Raw genomic sequence first — 21,201 nt, forward strand, 5'->3', positions numbered from 1 at the left:
AATGGAGTGGAGTAAACCAATATTTAAATGCAGTTGTTGTAATCCAAGAAAGTAACTACACAAACACTAGATAAAGAAGGTCAATAACTAGCACTGGAGGGTCATTACAGCACAGAGGACAAGTATGACCGACATATTCAATGTGCACCATCCAACCCTGTCCAGAACACATTTACAGAAAATGAATACCGGTACATAGAAAGTCCCCCACAATGGGGCACAGAAAGGATCCAGTCGTGCATGCCTGTCTGGAAGCGTCGCAAATGGAAAATGGGTTAGCAACAACCTATCTACCTCTTCTCACTCCCTATCTACCTCTTCTCACTTCCCACTACCCTCTCCCTCCTTTGAAGTTCACTTACCTTGTACATGTCCAGTGGTGCGATCGCGAGTCCTCCGTCTCCCTGTTCTGCCGCAGTGTGCGCGGCTTCACTGCTGAGCGCTGGATATGACATTATATTCTGGCGCTCAGCTTGAAATACTGGCACCGTGACCAAGGCAGAGGCCTCGCGTGGAACAGTGAGAGGTGCCGAACGGTTGCTGAAAACGTATTCATCAGCGACCGCTCGGCGCCTCTCTCTCCTCCGCCTCCAGGGAAAGGCTGGCAGCCTAAGGCCTGGGGGGCAAGTCTAGTCAACTGGCCCACTGCGCCATCAAAGCGACTGCGAGCGACATTGAAAGCGGCCTCTGTGCGGCAGTGACTCCACCAGCGCTTAATGAAATTAAAGCGGCCGGCGTGCACGCACTGCGCCGACCAATAGCCGTGCCTCAGCTCTTCATCCCACCCCTTTTAAGACGTGGGACGAAGAGCTGAGGCATGGCCATTGGGTCTGACTGCTGCATGATGCAGGGGCGTACCTAGAGTATTTGGCACCTGTGGCAGATCCTGTATGTGGCACCCCCCCACACACACACTTTAAAACTGCATAGTTTCTATGGTTAGGCAAACATTGATGGGGTACAGCATAATTGTTATCATTATATACTTAGGGATTATGCAGTACCACCGTCAATGTGTGCCTATACATTGAGCCAGACACTGACAATACTGCAGTACTACCCCTATCACTATATACTAAGCCAAACATTGATGTGAATTAGGCTTACGACTTTAGTGACTGGCATAGTATATAGTAGGGATGCACCGAAATGAAAATTCTGGACTGAAACTGAAAATTCAGCATTCACTTGGCCAAAACCCAAAAACAAACAAACAAAAAAAACAACAACTTTAAAATACTTTATTAAAAGTAACACCAAAATTAGACAAAAAAATCAATAACAATATTAATATATATATATATATATATATATATACATATATATAACAACAATCACAACCCTACCATGCCCAGGTTCTAGCATGTGCTGGCTGACTTAGCATGATAGGAGTGTGATTGCTGTTTGCAATTATATATATATATATATATATATATATATATATATATTAATAATGTTATTGAATTATTCTGTGCAATAAAAGTGTTAACACACCAAAGTTGGAGCAAAAAAATAATTAATGACAGCAATCACACTCCTATCATGCCTAGGCAGCCACTACATGCTGGAATCTGGGCATGAAAGGAATGTGATTACAGCCTCCCTATGCCATGCTATCCCCCCACACTTACACATCCATGCTATCTCAAACCCTCATTCACAAACATTCAACATAACATCACTCTCACACACTCACTAATCCACTCTCCCTGAATCTTGTCCTACCTTTCCTCTGTCACTGTCACCTTTCCTCCTCCTCTTCATCTTCTGTGCCCCGTCCTTCCGGTGCACTGAGCGCGGAAGTCGGTGGGCGTGGCTTCAGTGTTGTGCGCCAGAATTTGACATCAGGTCCCGACGCACAGCCACAGTTGCCGCGCGCATGGTTTCTGGAGGCGTGCCGGCGTGGTGGCACCCCTCAGATGAGCGGCAGCGGGGGTGGACCCCCCCCGTGTGCCCCCCAGTTGAAATGGCGTTTCAACTGGGGGGCACACGGGAGGGCCCCCTCTGCCCCCCCCTGCCGACGCTACTGCTACTTACACAAGGAGCTCATTACCATGTTTTTTTTTTTCTTCACTTGCCAGAAACCATCACTAACATGTCATTTGAAATATAAAGAACAGGTAAGGAGTTCTGGTTTTGGTAAAATACAATAGTAATGTAATATGTTTAACCCAAGCCCATTGCCTGCTGAACAAACCACTTGGTCATAAATGAAGAAGAAGGTAATATATTACAGGAGGTGTGGGAGGCAAATGACAGTTACATAGAGAGTAAAACTTCTTCTTTTAAAAAGTCTGTTTCTATTATGAAGCACATGGTGCTCAGTTAATGTGCAATACATTTTTGTGTATAGATAAAATGTCTATACAGGTCTATTTAAATTGATCTAAACCTTTTACCTTCTAAGACACCAATCCTGTGCACTACACAAGTAAAGAAGAATGCATAATTAGATATTTCTCCTCAGGATTTTAACCCAGAAAAAAACAAAACACAGAGGAAGACAGGACCTGGAGGAAGAAAAAGCAAGGTTTGAACTCATATGAGCGTTGGTTGGGGTGCATTGGGTCATTTCTATTTTCTTTTTCTTGCTAACACAAAGATATATTTACCCAGGCAGCCGTCAATTCTGGGTCTGACTCAAAATCTGACTCTGAAGATGAAGGGAAGGATGATGTGAAAATGCCATCATCATCGTCGTCTTCTGATTCTGAAAAACCTGTGAGGAAGGCTCCAAGAGGCTGTAAACCAGGTAGGTGCAGGAAGACTTTAGAAGAAGAGCAAATGCTATGAAAAATACCCATATCTTATATTAGAGGTTGTCTTATAATCAGACCTCAAATAGAGGTCCGACTACAAGACTAAGATCCAGATCCCACACAGAACTGCAGGGGACCTGGATCCTACTCTCTGCGATGCACGCAACCTCCACTGCTACCCGACACTTCCGCCGGGGCTTCTATGACGGAGCACCGCCGTGACCTTCTGATGCTCAGTCATAGAATCCCTGGCATGAGGCCCAGATAGCAGCGGAGGTTTTCATCGCGCAAGCGTCCACCTGCTGCCCCCACTTGACACCAGGGAGTCTGGAGCACAGGGGACAATAAAAAACAAAAACGGCATTTTTCTTAATCATAGTTTTTATTAAATCTGAAAAAATAGTTTGCATGTGAATTAATATTAACCAGCAAAACTTTTTTTCCTATGGGGTAGTCTTTTATTCTGGCTTTTTCTCTTTTTTCTAAATTAATATTCAAATTTTGGGGGGTCGTCTTATAATCGGGGTCGAGCAAATACAGTATATAAGGTACGTTTTTCAAAACCATACTTGTGCATCAGTGCATGTTTATCTCTGATATTATGACTCACAGGACTTCTGAAAAATCAAATCAAGCACAGTTAAGTAATTTATACCTAATTGCAAGAGTTGGTTGTATACCTCCCCTTTCCTACAGAGACCATATGTACTGTTCATGTTGTGCTCAGTAGCATACCTAGCGGGGGGGCGGGGGGGGCGGTCCGCACCGGATGCCGCTCATCAGGGGGGTGCCAACTTGCCGGCACCCGGCACCCCTCCAGAGACGGACAGCAATGTCCGCCGCTGAAGGAGAAGGCTCGCAAGGGAGCGGTATCGGAGGTCTTTAACCGGGTTAAAATCACTCAAGGGAGCCGGAGGTCTGTTAAAGACCTCCAATACCGCTCCCTCGCGATCTGCGCGGCAACTGCTGCTGTGCGCCGGGGTTTGTTGTCAGATCCCGGCGCACAACACTGAAGCCACGCCCACCGCCGTCCGTGCCCTCTGAACCAGGAAGAAGACAGAGAAGACAGAAGAAGAGGAGCGAAGAGAAAGAAAAGGAGCTGACTGCTGTAAGATGAAAAGAGGAAAGGTAGGAAATCATTCAGTGAGAGTGACAGTGAGAGTGGATTGGTATGTGTGGATTGGTATGTGTGGAATCTGTGGATTGGTATGTGTGGATTGGTAAATGTGAAATCTGTGGATTGGTAAATGTGGATTGGTATGTGTGGAATCTGTGGATTGGTATGTGTGGAATCTGTGGATTGCTATGTGTGGATTGGTATGTGTGGAATCTGTGGATTGGTAAATGTTGATTGGTATGTGTGGAATCTGTGGATTGGTATGTGTGGAATCTGTGGATTGGTATGTGTGGAATCTGTGGATTGGTATGTGTGGATTGGTAAATGTGAAATCTGTGGATTGGTAAATGTGGATTGGTATGTGTGGAATCTGTGGATTGGTATGTGTGGAATCTGTGGATTGCTATGTGTGGATTGGTATGTGTGGAATCTGTGGATTGGTAAATGTTGATTGGTATGTGTGGAATCTGTGGATTGGTATGTGTGGAATCTGTGGATTGGTATGTGTGGAATCTGTGGATTGGTATGTGTGGATTGGTAAATGTGAAATCTGTGGATTGGTAAATGTGGATTGGTATGTGTGGAATCTGTGGATTGGTATGTGTGGAATCTGTGGATTGGTATGTGTGGATTGGTATGTGTGGAATCTGTGGATTGGTAAGTGTGGATTGGTATGTGTGGTAAGTGTGGATTGGTATGTGTGGTAAGTGTGGATTGGTATATGTGGAATCTGTGGATTTGTATGTGTGGATTGGTAAGTGTGGATTGGTATGTGTGGAATCTGTGGATTGGTAAATGTGGATTGGTATGTGTGGAATGTGTGGATTGGTATGTGTGGTATGTGTGGATTGGTATGTGTGGTATGTGTGGATTGGTATGTGTGGATTGGTAAATGTGGATTGGGATGTGTGAATTGGTAAGTGTGGATTGGTATGTGTGGAATCTGTGGATTGGTATGTGTGGAATGTGTGGATTGGTATGTGTGGATTGGTATGTGTGGTATGTGTGGATTGGTATGTGTGGTATGTGTGGATTGGTAAATGTGGATTGGGATGTGTGGATTGGTATGTGTGGAATCTGTGGATTGGTATGTGTGGAATGTGTGGATTGGTATGTGTGGATTGGTATGTGTGGCATCTGGAATGGTAAGTGTGGATTGGTAAATGTAGATTGGTAAATGTGTGAGAGTGATGGGTGTTATGCTGTACCATTTCCAATGTCTTTTTCACTATATAATTATGCTCTAAAGTACATCATAACTCCCATCACTCTCACACATTTACCAATCCACACTTACCAATCCACACTTACCATTCTGTTCCATACAGTGGCAGAGCTGGGAGACAGAGGCCTTGCACCCCCACCCCAGGACTCCTGAAAGGTAAGTGAACTTCAAAGGGGGGAGAGGGTAGATAGTTAGGGGGGTAGATAGGGAGAAGGGAGTGAGACGGGGGGGATACGGGGTAGATAGGGAGAAGGGAGTGAGAAGGGGTAGATAGGGCAGAAGGGGGTGAGAATGGGTAGATAGGGAGAAAGGAGGGTAGCAAGAATATTGAAATAAAGAGTCAGAATGAGAGAGCGAAAATGAATGGATTAATGTGTGGATGAATTGTGTGAATGAGTGAGAGAATTAATGAATTTCTGAGAATGCATCAATGAATATGTGTAAATAATTTGTGTGAAAGAATAAATTATTGTGTGAATGAAAGTGAATTAGTGAGTGACTGTAAAAGTGTTTGTGTTAATCATAGGTGTACAGCTGATTTGTCAAAAAGGCAAAGATGGTATAAGCAGAGTGTTTATGGGACAAAAACGGCACAGGCAGGGTGTTTGTGGGACAAAGATGGCACAGGTAGCGTGTTTATGGGACAAAGATGGCGTACACTCTGCTGTTTGGGAACAATGCTGACTCATGCTGGGCTGTTTGGGGGCAAATATGGCACGTCCTATGTGTGTGTAATTTGGGTGCTGGTCAGGTTCTATGTGGGCAATGTGGACGCTGTTTTTTTGGAGGGTTATTAAAGAAAGCACTATTATATGTTCAGTAAATGTTATTTAAACGTATTTATTTTACTTATAAGTTATTAATTTATTTTTTCAGATTTCTTGTTGTTTACAGTTGACATACAGTTTACAAATTGGTGCAATAAATATTCTTGCCAACATAATTTTGTAGATGTCTTTACATTTGGGGGGGGGCACTTACAGGATCCGCCCCGGGTGCCAAATACTCTAGATACGCCCCTGGTTGTGCTCAGTTTGGAAATAAACTGCTGGTGACCTGACCTCGCTGCTCTATATTTATAGTGACAGTTCCCCAGACCGGGTTAGTGAATGGAAGAAGCGAGATGAGGAAAGGCGGAGTGCGCTGGAAGAGCGTAGGAGAAAGGAACAAGAGGAGCAGTTGCGCCGACTACGTGAGGAGGAAAAGGAGGAGGATGAGAGAAAAAAGAGAGAGAAGATAGAAAAGGGGGACAAAGGTAAAACTGACAGTGATAGCAGCCAAAGCGATGATGAAGATTTTAAGCAAGAAAAGAGATTTACATCTTCTGACTCTGAAAATGAGAAAAAATCCACAAATGAATCGAAAACTAGTCCAGGAGATGGGAAGAAAGCCCCAAAGAAGGAAAAAGACAGAATGGCCTCAGATTCAGACAGTGACAAGAAGGTGGGTGAAGTTATGTCTGTCATGCATGCCTGCAAATTTGTGGTGTAACTGTGGGTGGGTTTGGGCGCCCCTGGCAAATCTCAAGAAATCATGTAAACACACACAAATTTGGAGAAATGTTAAGTTTTGTTGCACAAATTTTAACTTGTTAATTAACATTTAATGCACAGTTTCTATATATTTGTTCAGTATGATTTAACAGATTTTTTTGTCGGGACTAAATTGGGTGATGGCAATTCCATAAAAAAAATCTTATTCTCTGAGCCTCTTAAACTGTTGGGATCATTCTCAATATCCAAGTGCTCCTTTAACCCTTTAATGACAATCCACATACGATATAGTGTGTTAGTGACCATGCCTGTACATGTACATGGTAGCATTATTTGCCGTTCATCATTCGGCGGCATCGCAGTTTTCCTGGAAGCCTCACAAGTGAGGCTATCCAGGCAAACAAAAAAAATGTTTTTCTGACCTTCCGATTGCCGTAATTCACGGCGATCAGCGGTTTAAACAGACCAGTGATGCAAATCACCGGTCTGTTAAACGCCCCTGAGCCAGATGAAAATCTGGTGAGGGGCATTCCAGGATGCATTTTCATTGAGGCAAGCCTGCAAGCCAGAGGGGGCTTCACAACCTCCTGATCGCCGTGAATCACAGTGAATTCAAAGATACCTCAAATAGCACATGGGGCAGTGACCAGATTTGGGGGGATAAAAGGTTATGAAATAGCAAAATGCTACCTGTACTTATTGCCCTGTAACGTGCAGAAAAAAGCAAACAAAAATATTGGGTATTTGTAAACTCAGGACAAGTAGTAGTATTTTTTATAGTCTTTTGTCCCAAAATGTACTACGAGTAAGAAAGTCTTGTCATTAAGGGGTTAAGTAGCTGAGGGTACAAAAATAAAGACCCTTGATTTGAACAGCATTTAAATAAGCCAGAGGTGATTTATAACCAAGGGAATGTTTAATAAAGAAATTGAGAAGTAGTTTGGGATGGATCTATCATGCTTTTGGGGTCATTTGGCAGGCAGTAGAAACTCGGGAACCTAATGTATAATAAAATAAGGCTTCAAAGTAGGGCTGCAACAACTAATCGATAAAATCGATAATAATCGATAATGAAAATCGTTGCCAACGAATTTCATTATCGATTAGTTGAATCGATTTTTTTGATTATAAAATGAGGGTTTTTTCAGAGCAAACGCTCTGAAAAATACCCCTCATTATATAATCCGTTTGAGTGACAGCAGCAGCTCCTACTTACCAGTCCCTCCCTGTAATCACTAGTGATGGGAAGTTCGGATCATTAAAGTGAATCGGATCATTTCGATTCGTTCACTGAAATGATCCGATTCATGATCCGGATCTTCGGATCACTCAGTGTGTCTGCACGGAGTTACTGTTTTCCAGTAACTCCGTGCAGGCACACTAACGATTGGCCCCGCCCCTTTTATTATGAATCCTCCCCCCTGCCTCCAGTGATGTCAATGAAGGCAGAGAGTCGTTCAAAGATTCGGATCTTACAGGGATCCGAATCTTACAGTGATCCGGATCACTGTAAGATCCAGATCATTGTAAGATCCGGATCATTGTAAGATCCGGATCTTTGAACGACTCTCTGCCTTCATTGGCATTCTAATCATTAAGAGAATGTCACCATACTGTTATAAATAAATATATTAATAATCACTGCCCCCAGGATTTACATTCCCCTTTACCTGCAACTGCACCTTAAGCTAACTTTATTAAATTAATTAAATTAACCCTCACCATTAAATTAACCCTAAACACCCCATCAACCATGACTGCCCTAAAATTAACCCTTAACACACCATCAACCATGACTGCCCCTAAAATTAACCCTTAACACCCCATTAAGCATAACTGCCCCAAATTAACCCTAAACACCCCATTAAGCATAACTGCCCCTAAATTAACCCTAAACACCCCGTTAAGCATAACTGCCCCCAAATTAACCCTAAACACCCCATTAAGCATAACTGCCCCCAAATTAACCCTAAACACCCCATTAAGCATAACTGCCCCCAAATTAACACTAAAGACCCCATTAAGCATAACTGCCCCTAAATTATCCTTAAACACCCCATTAAGCATAACTGCCCCCAAATTAACACTAAAGACCCCATCAACCATACCAATTTATTAGGTAATTTATCTGGAGTACATGCAATTAATTTAGGGGTAGTTATGGTTAATGGAGTATTTAGGGTTAATTTCAGGGGCCGTTATGGTTAATGGGGTCTTTAGGGTTAATTTCAGGGGCCGTTATGGTTAATGGGATCTTTACGGTTAATTCAGGGGCAGTTATGGTTGATGGGGTATAAGGGTTAATTTTATGCTGATGACTGAGGGTTAATTTAATTAATTTAATAAAGTTAACTGTAGGTGCAGTTATAGGTAAAGGGGGGCAAACTCAGGGGAATCTAAATCCTGGGGGCAGTGTGAACATTATTAATGTATTTATTTATAAAAGTATGGTATCAGTAATATTCTCTGAATGATTCGAATCTCTGTAAGATTCGGATCCTTGTAAGATCCGGATCCCTGTAAGATTCGAATCATTCGACTCTTCGGTTCATTCGACTCTTCGGTTCATTCGACTCTTCGGTTCATTCGACTCTTCGGTTCATTCGACTCTTCGGATCATTCGACTCTTTGAACGACTCTCTGACTCTATGAGTCATCGTTCCTATGAGAATTAATGAGCTGTAACCTGACCCCAGAGTGCTCTGCAGATGACTCACAGCTCTAGGATCAGGTTACAGCTGCATGATGATTCACAGACTGAACCGCTACAAACGAATCGTTCAGTCAAGTGAACCGACTCATCCGGATCACTAAAAAGAACCGGATCAAATGAACGATTCGTTCATGATCCGGACATCACTAGTAATTACTGTGACAACTGGCCCCGCCCCTTCCTTCTCCCAGAAGGCCAGAACCACATGGTTGTGACACTCATCTAACTGTAAGTATAAAATTAATATTTGGGCTGCTGAAAGTTAGGGGAGGTGGGGGTTAATTTAGGGGCAGCTATGGTTAATGGGGTGTTTAGGGGCAGCAATGGTTAATGGGGTGTTTAGGGGCAGCTATGGTTAATGGGGTGTTTAGGGTTAATTTAGGGGTAGTTATGGTTAATATGGTGTTTAGGGTTAATATAGGAGCAGCTGTGGTTAATGGGGTCTTTAGGGTTAATTTAGGGGATGCTGTGGTTAATGGGGTGTTTAGTGTTAATTTAGGGTAGTTGTGTTTGATGGGGTATTTCGAGTTAATTTAGGGGGTAGTTATGGTTAATTTAATTAATTTAATAAAGTTAACTTAAGGCGCAGTTAGAGGTAAAGGGGGGCAGACTAGGGGGAATCTAAATCATGGAGGCAGTGAAGATTAACCCAGTACTTATTTATAAAAGTATGGTGTCAGTGTGCTGTGAACAGGTCTGTGACTCTATGAGGGGACTATGAGATATCTGGGGGGGTATAAGGCATATCTGGGGAGGATGGAGTGACATATCTGGGGGTATAAGGAAAATACGGTATATAAGGCATATGTGGGGAGGGCAGCGTGGCATGTCTGAGGAGGATGGAGTGGTGTATCAGGGGGTATAAGGCATATCAGGCACAGTGGCATATGTGGGAGGCAGCGTGGAGTGGCATGTCTGGGAGGCAGCGTGGAGTGGCATGTCTGGGAGGCAGCGTGGAGTGGCATATGTGGGAGGCAGCGTGGCATGTCTGGGAGGCAGCGTGGAGTGACATGTCTGGGAGGCAGCGTGGCAATCCTGGGCTCAAATGCGCCTGGTTGGGAAATAAAGACAAGAAATGCATTTTATCAAAGTTTTTTTTTTTATTCTGCTGTTTATATTTAACATAATTTGTTTATTAAATTATTTTAATAAATGAAAAATGTACATTCATTTTTTTTATCCGATTAATCGAAAAAATAGTCGGCCAACTAATCGATTATGAAAATAATCGTTAGTTGCAGCCCTACTTCAAAGAAAACGAATGCTGGACACCTAGCAATATTTTAAGATTAAGAAGACTGTTAAAAAGACACCAGCTTCACAGTCTGCGAAAAAAACAACTGAGAAGGAAAAACGTGGAGACCGACCAAGAGGAAGGTAAGAAGAGAGTTATAGTAGTTGATAGAATGAACTTTTTGTGGATGTAGGTACAAGTTATTACATTAAAAAAACTCAATTTCCCAGGCCTCCCAAGACTGATAAGGGAAGAAAGAAACCAGAAACAATAAATGACCGGAAAACACAGAAGAAAGGTAAGTAATTTTATAGGCTGCGTGTATTATGTCTGAATATTGTGAAAAGGCAAATGAGGTGTCATGGTATAATCTTTCTACAGAGCCTACAGTAGAAGAAAAACTCCAGAAGCTCCACAGTGAGATCAAGTTTGCATTGAAAGTGGACAATCCTGTAAGTGAAACATTTACTCCGCACGCTGATAATTTCACTTAGACTGCATTTGCACCCGATGTCTCATTTTAACAGGCCATTAAAAAAAAAAATGTTGTGCCATGTACTTAAAACAGAGGATGATTATTGCAGCAACATGAAATGTATATTATGCTCTAGTTGGCACTACCGTTGTGACCTCTGTTTCAGCTCTAGATCTTGCTTATGATTTAGTTTAGGTTACTTTCAACTACATAATGTTTGAGGCATGTACTATAGGTGTAAGTCTCTGATAATGAGCAGCCACTACTAAGTCCTAGAGTTTCCCCACAGACCCAAAGGGATTGTCCTAGCACTCAAAATGCCGTCAGCATAGGTGTATACGCTGACTCACCTCGTACAAGGTACGCCGGGGTGCTTCTCCTGCTCTACACTCGGGTGCAAGATTTTCATACAAGAATTGTTATGCCCACTCCTACTTTTTCATTGTACTGTGAAAATTACACTATATGACCAAAAGTATGTGGCCACCCTCCTGATTGAACTTGGGTGTTTCAATCACATTCCTTGTTCACAGCTATTTAAAATCAAATGCATAGGCAAACATTGAAAGTAGAATAGCCCTGCTAGGTCTGCCCTGATCCACTGCAAGTGCTGTTATTGTGAGAATGGAAATAAAACACTGCCATTCTACACATCTACCCATTTAAGCACACACCTGCCCACGCATATACACATACACTGCCCCTACACACACCTGCCCATAAACACACATACACACACACACACACACACACACACACACAAACATACATTGCACTTATACCCCTTTCTCCCCATCTTTTGCCTTTCTCATCCTTCCTAAGGCCCTGTTTAGGAGTAACAACTTGACTGCTAAGGTGCGTAGCACATACACATAGCCGTTCCTCTATAGCATCAGTTCCTACAGTTCCAAACTGCCTCTGGAAGCAACATCTGTACAAGCACTGTATGTCAAGAGCTTCATAAAACGGGCCCAGTGGCTGCATACAAGCCAAAGATCACTATGTCCACATTCTTGTTGTCGTATAGTGTTTCCTTTGTGAATATTTATGTGTAGCACAGTGATAGTGATAAAAATCTTTCATAGCTTTTATTTGTACATCTCTTTAAAAAAAAACCAAATGTGTTTTACCTAGGACATACAGAAATGTCTGAATGCTCTGGAGGAGCTTGGTGGTCTCCAGGTGACTTCTCATATATTGCAGAAGAATACAGATTTGGTTGCCACGCTCAAAAAGGTGAGTTGCATATCTCTGCACCAGAGAGGACATCTGCACTTGCATCATGAATTTTTTTCTATTCACTCCCAATTCCACATTCTCGCTACCTCCTTCTCAGATACGTTAAGGGGGTTAAAAGGCATTTCATAGAGCACTCTGCCTCCAGAAATGCCTTATGCCCCCGTTTAACACTCCCCCCCCCCTCCTCCTAACTTACCGGTACTGAGTCCTCTGTCATGTAGCCGGTACTGAGTCCTCTGTCATGTAGCCGGTACTGAGTCCTCTGTCATGTAGCCGGGGCAGCGTGCTGCAGCCGGAAGGAGGCGTGGCTAGCAGCGGGGGCTGTCTGCGTCCATCGCGCAGACCTTCCGCGGCTGTCAGAGAACAGAGTTCCCCGTGCCGGTGCCGCACCAGTGCGGGGAACTCTGTTCTCTGACAGTCGGGGAAGGTCTGCGCGATGGACGCAGACAACCCCCGCTGCTAGCCACGACTCCTTCCTGCTGCAGCGGAAGTTGTCTACGCGAATCGCGTAGACATCTACCACGCTGCCCCAGCTACACACCGGGGACTCAGAAGCACCGGTAAGTGGGCCGGGGGGGGGGAGGCAGGAGGATCCAGGTCCCCTGCAGCTGCGGGGGATCTGGATCTTAGTAGTCTCATAGTCAGACCTATTTGAGGTCTGATTATAAGACGAGGGGTATTTTTCAGAGCATTTGCTCTGAAAAAAACCTTGTCTTATAATCAAGCAAATACGGTAATATTGGGTGCTATGGGCACTTAATGGAAAAATGTTTGAGAAACAGGATTGTAGATATCTGTGTGTTTTATTTATAGGTCTCATGGATTTTGTTGTGTCTAACCTTCATAGATTGGTCTTCAGATATGTATAGTATACGTAGAAATACCTATTTTTTATTATCCTAATTACCAAATTTTAGAAACGCCAGTGAATGGAGACTCTACATCCCAAGCAAATGAGGGTAGTGTTGATAAGGAAAGTGAAGAACGTAACCAAGAGTGTGAAACAAGTGATCATGGAAAGGAAGAAGACGGGTGAGAAGGATACCACTATTCCTAAGCTGTTATGAGTAGATGTACATAGTATACATTTGTAATGTACAATCTATTGTGTTTTCTTTATCCTTTCGCGCAATATATGGGGGTATACACACAAATTAATTGCGCTGGTTCATCAAACTTTCTTGCTTTAAAACCTAAGCACCAGCATGCAGCAAATCCTTTTGATTTCAAGATCTGTTATGTCAGATTAAACCTAATCGGCTGTAAGACTGTCCTTGCTATTGAAAGTTTTCTGCTTTCGTGACTGATGCACACCATAACTACTACTCTAAATTCACACTGGCAGTACTATTGGATGGTCTGACCGGTGAGTTTATACCAGACAAAATTGCAAGGAGCCTAATGATGTTGATGTGCTGATTTTGTTCTGTTGTGAACCACGTACAGTGGTAATGGTGAGGTTCTGGTGTATCCAACAGCAAGAGTCTCCAGTTTTTTAGCGTAGGTGACTCTTTTTCAGGACACTTCTGCTGAATTCCATTACAAGGATGAACAATGTTGAGGGAGATTGTAGACCCTGCCTTCTTTGAAAGAGGGTGGAATGTCTGTATCTGTGGTGTGACTGATGTCTGCAGGCTAGATTGGATCAACACTGAAAAATATCCAACTGCAGGAGTATGTGTGGCACAAATTGTAGCCCCCTTAGGGAAGAGCACATCTACAAATGTTCCACCTCTTGAAGCTCTAGCGGCTACCACAGAAGAGGCAAAATGACAAAAATGTAACTGTCCAGGGGAGATGCCTTAGAGGGGTCACAGGTTTTATATCGGTTGGGGATGTAACCGCATCCTACACATCCCCTGGAGCTTTTTAGGAGCAGTTAGGGCAGATGTAGCTTTCTTGTCTGGTAGCACAATGGTTTTGGTGGACTGTAGACTGTTATGTCAGTTTAACTCTGGTTACTAAAATATAGTCGATTTCTTGGCCACCATTACACATCAGGTTGACCTTTCTTATCACACACACACCACAAACTCTGGATTTACTTCTTATGTTATCTTTCAATGTAATGTATGATTTCTTGTGCCTCTTAAAATAATGCTGTTTTCTCAACTGGTGAAAATAAATTAGCTGTTCATTTTTGACAAAGTATGTTTTGTCTTTAACAGTACTAATCTCACAGACGAAACTAGTAATGCTGGCCTGATCCCTGCTGAGACTTCTGGAAGTTGAGGGGCTGTGACACATAGGATTCTACTCCATTATTGCTGAAGACTGTCTTTGTCAGAAGTCCATTTCAAGGGTTGCATCTACTGTGTCCCCCTATGCTCTTAGTGATGTTTGGTTATTTTTTGTTTTGTTTTTCCTAGTTTATTTCTTGTGACATGAAATGAGTATAAAAAGTTTTTATAGATAATCTGTGTATTTTGTCGTCTTTGGGGGGAGGGGTATCTTAATGCTGGGTTGTTTCTGTCCAAAGAACTGTATCTAGCCACATTCTCTAAAAATCAAATTGATTTAAGTAATCTGTATTCTTTTGGTGGGAATTTGAAATGGTTAAAACCAGATAGAGACTCAGAGCTTGGTGTTTCTTACAGCTCGTTTTGTTTGTTTAGAGTGGTCCAAAACATAACGTCCATTTTATCTAGAGTTTAAAAATTGTTGATATATTGTAGTATCTTTTAACACCCTACTTAGAAGATTTTAGGATATTTGTAATAATAATTAACAAAAAAATGTATGCCTATTTGTTGTGAGCCATACTAGTGTGGGTTATTTATGTAATTTTCTAGTTAGCAGACCCGGCTTCACCTTCTGTTCATTTAAATATAGTTTTTACTTATAAACCCCTATTGTAAACTGTTGTGGAATGTGTTTTGGCGCTATGTAAATAAAAGATGCCGTCGTAGCGCAAAACGTGGTGGACCATCTCTCACTTATGTTAGACGGGTATACGTTGGAAGTAAACCAAACCTTGGAAGTTCAGAAATGGAAAGCATTACGGAACGGCTGAAAGAGGCAGAATAAAGAATTATATGACAGGCAACTTCTCCTCCAAATCTACACAATGATATACCAAGTGAAACTGGAATAAACCTACAACATAATGACAAAATGAAAGATCTGGGAACGAGAAACTAATGCACGTTATAGGACTCTCACAAACCCACTCTAAAGGATATATGTGTATGTATAAGCGTGTATATTTATATATACATGTTTATTAGGAAGCCCATGTGTGTATGTGTATATGTGTGTGTACAAACAAATGTTTACAATGCTACTTGACCCACATAGGTAACTCAGTAATTTATTAGCTCTACAGGGGTGTGGAGATTTTTAAAACCTCCACTTGTCCAAGGGACTAAAATGGTAGTCCCAATCTACCTGTCCTTTATGACAATCTATTTGTGCCGATTCTAAAATGAGTTTTAATCAAAACTGTATTTATGGGAGGGTCTATGTATTGACACACCCTGCTCCCTGCCCATTTTCCCTTTAAATGGGGCTATTTCCTGCTGGCATCAGTGGGAACGCCCCCAACATCAGTGGGAACTCTCTCTGACGTCAGTGGGCAGTCCTGGCCGTGTCCCACAAGGGAAGGCTCCAGGTAGCCAGAGTGAAGAAGTTCACAGGTATGTCCGTCATAGAGCAGACGTTCAACTGGCAGCCAGAGAGGAGGATCCTGGTCCCCTGCAGCGCTGCAGTTGGACCTGGATCCTTGCCCTGCTGCTTGCCCACATCATGGCTAAATGGGGGAAAAAACCACCTGCCCAGCGCCCGGAACTGCATGTCCCAGGCGTCGGGCGATACAGGTTGTGCATCCCTGCATTACATTTTTAGGATATATAATTAGGTAAAAAAACTCCTGTTTATTTAACATCAATATTTGTTGTACTATTCACTAATTTAAATATTAATTCTAATTTATTGCAATATTACTAAGTTCAAAATTTGTTAAGCTATTATAATCAGGTCTCTTCTATAATTGTGGTTCTTAAATGTAACTGTTTCTTAGATTACTAATTAATTCTAATTAGTCATGTTCACTGCCTTACTTAAACTATTCCTCCATAGATTTATACTTTCTTTGCTAATCTGTTTTTAACATATTTGTCATTCTCGTGTTTTGTCTGTTTATCTCTATCTGTATTATGAATTGAGCTTATTTATTTAATTAGTAACTAATAGGTGAGCTTATACTGTTAAAAGTCTATATAAATTATAGTTAGTGAAACAAATGGTTGATTGATCTTTTTATTAGCACTTTAATTACTGAGTCATTTACATTTTGTGCCATACGCCTGAGGAAGCCCTATTGGTGAAATGCATTTGGTGGACGGAGTTACGCCACATACGTTGTGACGTATAGACTGAGACCTGCTATTGCTTGCGTGACCTGGTCTTGCTGAGAGCCTGCTTGTTGGTTGGATGTGCCAGCCAGGGTGAACTGCTCTGCATCCTCTAGCCAGCAAATGCAGAAACACACGTGCATGCGCCAGCCTGGAGGTCAATTACATTCTCATAAGCGCAGATCTATACATCCAAAGTGGGACCATACACCAGAAAGGAGTCTCATACGCAAGATAATTGCTCCATACATATTGAAGCGGAGCCAGCCTTGTGAGGAATATTTAATAATTCAATAAATAATATTTTTACCCTACGGATTTACACTGTTGCATCTTCATTTTTTCTCTTTTGTTACTCCCTTCGTAGAGCCATTAACCGTAAGAGGGAAACATCAAACGAATCTCCCTAAGAACCTTCGTTGATTTTTTTGGGACCAGTTCTCTTGGACAATTCCTATGAACTGAGTTAATATTAGATTGGACTTTGCTGAACTAAAGTATCTTTGTATCTATTAATCAATAATTTAGATCTTCTTTATAAACCATTCTATACATTCAATGCATATTTTGCACACGGTCACTTTTGATATCATACATTATGTTTTTCCATAGATCTTTGATATATATATATATATATATATATATATATATATATATATATATATATATATATGTATGTATGTATATAGACAGATAGATCAGCACAAATCTATTTGCACATATTTATAATGTTTTTATATAAGTTATTTGCACACCTTGTTTATTGCCATATGTTTATATTACATTGATTGCATATTGCACTTTAAGCTAGAGCAGGACATATTTCTTTATTACGGTATATATATTTAAGAGTTAGACTTTTGGTGGATCTCCTGTCTTTGCTACTTACACAAGGAGCTCATTACTATATATTTTTTTTTTTTTTTGCACTTGCCAGAACCCATCACTAACATGTCATTTGAAATTTAAAGGTAAACAGGTATGGAGTAACAGATCGTTTTGGTAAAATATAATAGTAATGTAATATGTTTAACCCAAGCCCATTAACACCCTAGCCTGCTGAACAGACCGCTTGGCCATAAATGAAGAAGGTAATGTATTACAGGAGGTGTGGGGAGGCAAATGACAGTTACATAGAGAGTAAAACTTCAGTTATACCCAGAAACTGACTCGGGTAATTGAGGCAAACTGTCATATTTGTGGAAAAATACCAGCAGAAAATATGGGACTACACCTTTAAAATCATCTAGGACAGTTAGCATCGGTATTGAGGCAATGCTGTTATGTCACAATGGCATGCACTGGTAACTGATGCAACATTTCATCAACCCCAAGACACATCTGAGACTTCACCGGCACGAAGACCTGGAGCTTTAATGCAGCCTCTCAATCCAGAAGTTAAAGGTAAGATATTCTTATAAACTATGTGTTTGCCTCTTAACCCCTTAATGACAAGACTGTTTGTAACTGGTAGTACACTTTGGGACACAGGCTTTTTAAACATTTTTCCAGTGTTGCTGTTTAGCTGTAATTTTATTCAATCTCATTTAGTGCACCCACACACATTATATATTGTAATTCTTTTTCAGGACAAGCAGGGCTTCCTTTAGATACCATTTTTTTTTATCATATCGTCTAATTTACTATAAAAAATGTATAAAATATGGTTTTCTAAGTCTTATTTGAAAAATCTTTTACTCATCTGCAAAATCTAATGAAAAAACCCTGCTAAATAGATTCTACTATTGTCCTGAGTTTACAAAATACCCAATGTTTTTAGGTTTTTGGGGTTTTTTTTGCAAGTTATTAGACCATAATTGCAAGTAGCCTTTTGCTATTTTAAAACCATTTTTTCCTCAAATCTGGTCATTCTGCAGTGCTTGGGGCATCTTTGAAGCCGGCCAATTCAATTTACCCCATCGAAACCATATATTTTTGAAACCTGGATACCTCAGGGTATTTCAAATGCTGGTATTTTAACTCTTTCCATGCACTAATTCTACCACCAGCCTTTGTCAAACTTTATGGTAGTCATTTTTTTTCTCACATACATTGTACTTCAGGTATGAATTTACCGCTCCTGGTATATGCCGCAGCCAAACACCCCCCAATATGTGTTCAGCAACATCTCCTGAGCACAGTGCATGTGTTTGTTGGTCTGACTAAAAGGCCACATTTGGGCGGTATGCATTTTTCAAATTCGAATTTTCACATGTTAAAAATTCTGCCCTCATATCCTATTTGGGATATCTTTGAACCCGGCCCATTCAAGTTACCCATCAAATCATATATTTTTGAAAAATATGCACCCCTGGCAATTTCAAATGCTGGTATTTCACTAGTAATAGAGGGAAATGGAAGAAGATGGAATAGGAGGTGGGAATTGGAAGAAGAGGAAAATGAGGGAGTGCAAGAAAATGGGAAAAGGGAAATGGGAAGAGGGAATGCAAGAAGAGGAAAATGGAGGAAAGGAATGACAGAAAATGGAAAGACAAAGTAAATGAAATGGAAGTGAAATAAAGGAAAATGGAGCTGAAGAATATATAAATGGGGATAGGGAATAGAAGAAGAGGAAACTGGGGAAGGGAATAAAAGAAGAGAGAAACAGGAAGAATAATGGAAGAAGAAGAAAATGGGGGGTGTAAGAAATAGGACTAGGGGAAACAAGAAGAGCAGGATAAAATGGAGGAAGGAATGCCACAAGAGGGAAATTGGGCAAGGGAATGACACAAGAGGGAAACAAAAAATAAGTGACTGAAAGGGAAGAAGAGGAACATACCTGAAGAAGATGGAAATGTAAGAATAAGGACATGAGGGGAGGTAATAGAAGACGAGGGAAATGGGAGGACTGAATTAAAGAACAGGAAAATAAAAGAAGATGGAATGGAAGAGAAAATGAGGAAGAGGGAAACGGGGATGGGATGCAAGAAGAGGTAAATGGGGGTGCAAGAAGAGGGAAATGGGGAGGGAATGAAAGGGAAATGGAAAAAGGGACATATGGTGGGAATTGGAAGAATAGTGAAATGGGGAGGAAATGCAAGAAAAGGGAAACTGGGCAAAGGAATGCAAGAACGGGGAAAAGGGATTGAATAAGAGGGAATGGGAAGGGAATGGACACAGAGGAAAATGGAAGAAGAGGGAATAGGAGCTGGAAAGGAAGAAAAGGAAATAGGAGATATCTGAAATGGAAGAGAAAGTGGGGTAGGAATTAGAAGAAAATGGAAATGGGGAGGGAAAGGGAAGAGGAGGGAAATGGGAGAGGAAATGCAAGAAGAGGGAAATAGGGGGGAGGGAATGACAGAAGAGGAAAATAAAGGAAGTTGAATGGAAGGAAAATGAAAGAAGAGGCAAATGGGGCGTGAAAGAAGAGGAAAATAAAAGAAGATGGAATGGAAAATGGAAGAAGAGGGAAATTAGGGGAGTTAAATGGGGGAGAATACAAGAAGAAGAAAATGGTGGGAGGGAATAGAAGAAGAGGGAAATGGGGACGGGATGCAAGAAGGAGTATATGGGGGTGCAAGAAGATGGAAATGGGGAGGGAATGAAAGGGAAATGGAAAAAGGGACATATGGGTGGGAATTGGAAGAATATTGAAATGGGGAGGAAATACAAGAAAAGGGAAATTGGGCAAAGGAATGCCAGAAGAGGGAAGTAAAAGAAGATGGGGTGTAAATGAAAGGGAAGAAGAGGGAAATTGGGGGGTTACTTGAAGAAGATGAAAATGAAAGATGCAAGAAGAGGGAAAAGGGGTTTAAGAAGAGGGAATGGGAAGGGAATGGAAAGAGAGGAAAAAGGAAGAAGAGGGAATAGGAGCTGGAAAGGAAGAAAAGGAAATAGGAGATATCTGAAATGTAAGAGAAAGTGGGGCAGGAATTAGAAGAAAATGCAAATGGGGAGGGAAAGGGAAGAGGATGGAAATGGGAGAGGAAATGCAAGAAGAGGGAAATAGGGGAGAGGGAATGACAGAAGAGGAAAATAAAGGAAGTTGGATGGAAGGAAAATGAAAGAAGAGGCAAATGGGGGGTGAAAGAAGAGGAAAATAAAAGAAGATGGAATGGAAAATGGAAGAAGAGGGAAATTAGGGGAGTTAAATGGGGGAGAATACAAGAAGAAGAAAATGGTGGGAGGGAATAGAAGAAGAGGAAAATGGGGACGGGATGCAAGAAGGAGTAAATGGGGGTGCAAGAAAAGGGAAACGGGGAGGGAATGAAAGGGAAATGGAAAAAGGGACATATGGGTGGGAATTGGAAGAATATTGACATGGGGAGGAAATACAAGAAGAGGGAAATTGGGCAAAGGAATGTCAGAAGAGGGAAATAAAAGAAGATGGGGTGTAAATGAAAGGTAGGAAGAGGGAAATTGGGGGGGTTACTTGAAGTATATGAAAATGAAAGATGCAAGAAGAGGGAAAAGGGGTTTAAGAAGAGGGAATGGGAAGGGAATGGAAAGAGAGGAAAATGGAAGAAGAGTGAATAGGAGCTAGAAAGGAAGAAAAGGAAATAGGAGATATCTGAAATGGAAGAGAAAGTGGGGCAGGAATTAGAAGAAAATGGAAATGGGGAGGGAAATGGAAGATGAGGGAAATGGGAGAGGA

The 21,201-nt window shown here is 41.5% G+C and overlaps 1 protein-coding gene and 1 long non-coding RNA gene across 2 annotated transcripts in view; both read left to right on the forward strand.

Annotated features, from left to right (window-relative positions):
- Positions 1-6,178: 6,178 nt before the first annotated feature.
- LOC128490063 (hepatoma-derived growth factor-related protein 2-like) overlaps positions 6,179-21,201 on the forward strand; it is a 47,382-nt gene continuing 32,359 nt past the window's right edge. Inside the window, exons 1-5 of the mRNA XM_053461791.1 lie at positions 6,179-6,544; positions 10,596-10,684; positions 10,772-10,839; positions 10,923-10,993; positions 12,151-12,252. Of these exons, the coding sequence (XP_053317766.1) occupies positions 6,515-6,544; positions 10,596-10,684; positions 10,772-10,839; positions 10,923-10,993; positions 12,151-12,252 (360 nt within the window). The 5' untranslated portion in view covers positions 6,179-6,514. The remainder of the gene's footprint in view (positions 6,545-10,595; positions 10,685-10,771; positions 10,840-10,922; positions 10,994-12,150; positions 12,253-21,201) is intronic.
- LOC128490075 (uncharacterized) lies at positions 13,171-14,671 on the forward strand. The gene is made up of 2 exons (XR_008353909.1): positions 13,171-13,287; positions 14,424-14,671. It is a non-coding gene; the product is annotated as an uncharacterized LOC128490075 (long non-coding RNA).

The sequence above is a fragment of the Spea bombifrons genome, chromosome 1 (assembly GCF_027358695.1).
Source record: "Spea bombifrons isolate aSpeBom1 chromosome 1, aSpeBom1.2.pri, whole genome shotgun sequence".
Taxonomy (NCBI): domain Eukaryota; kingdom Metazoa; phylum Chordata; class Amphibia; order Anura; family Pelobatidae; genus Spea; species Spea bombifrons.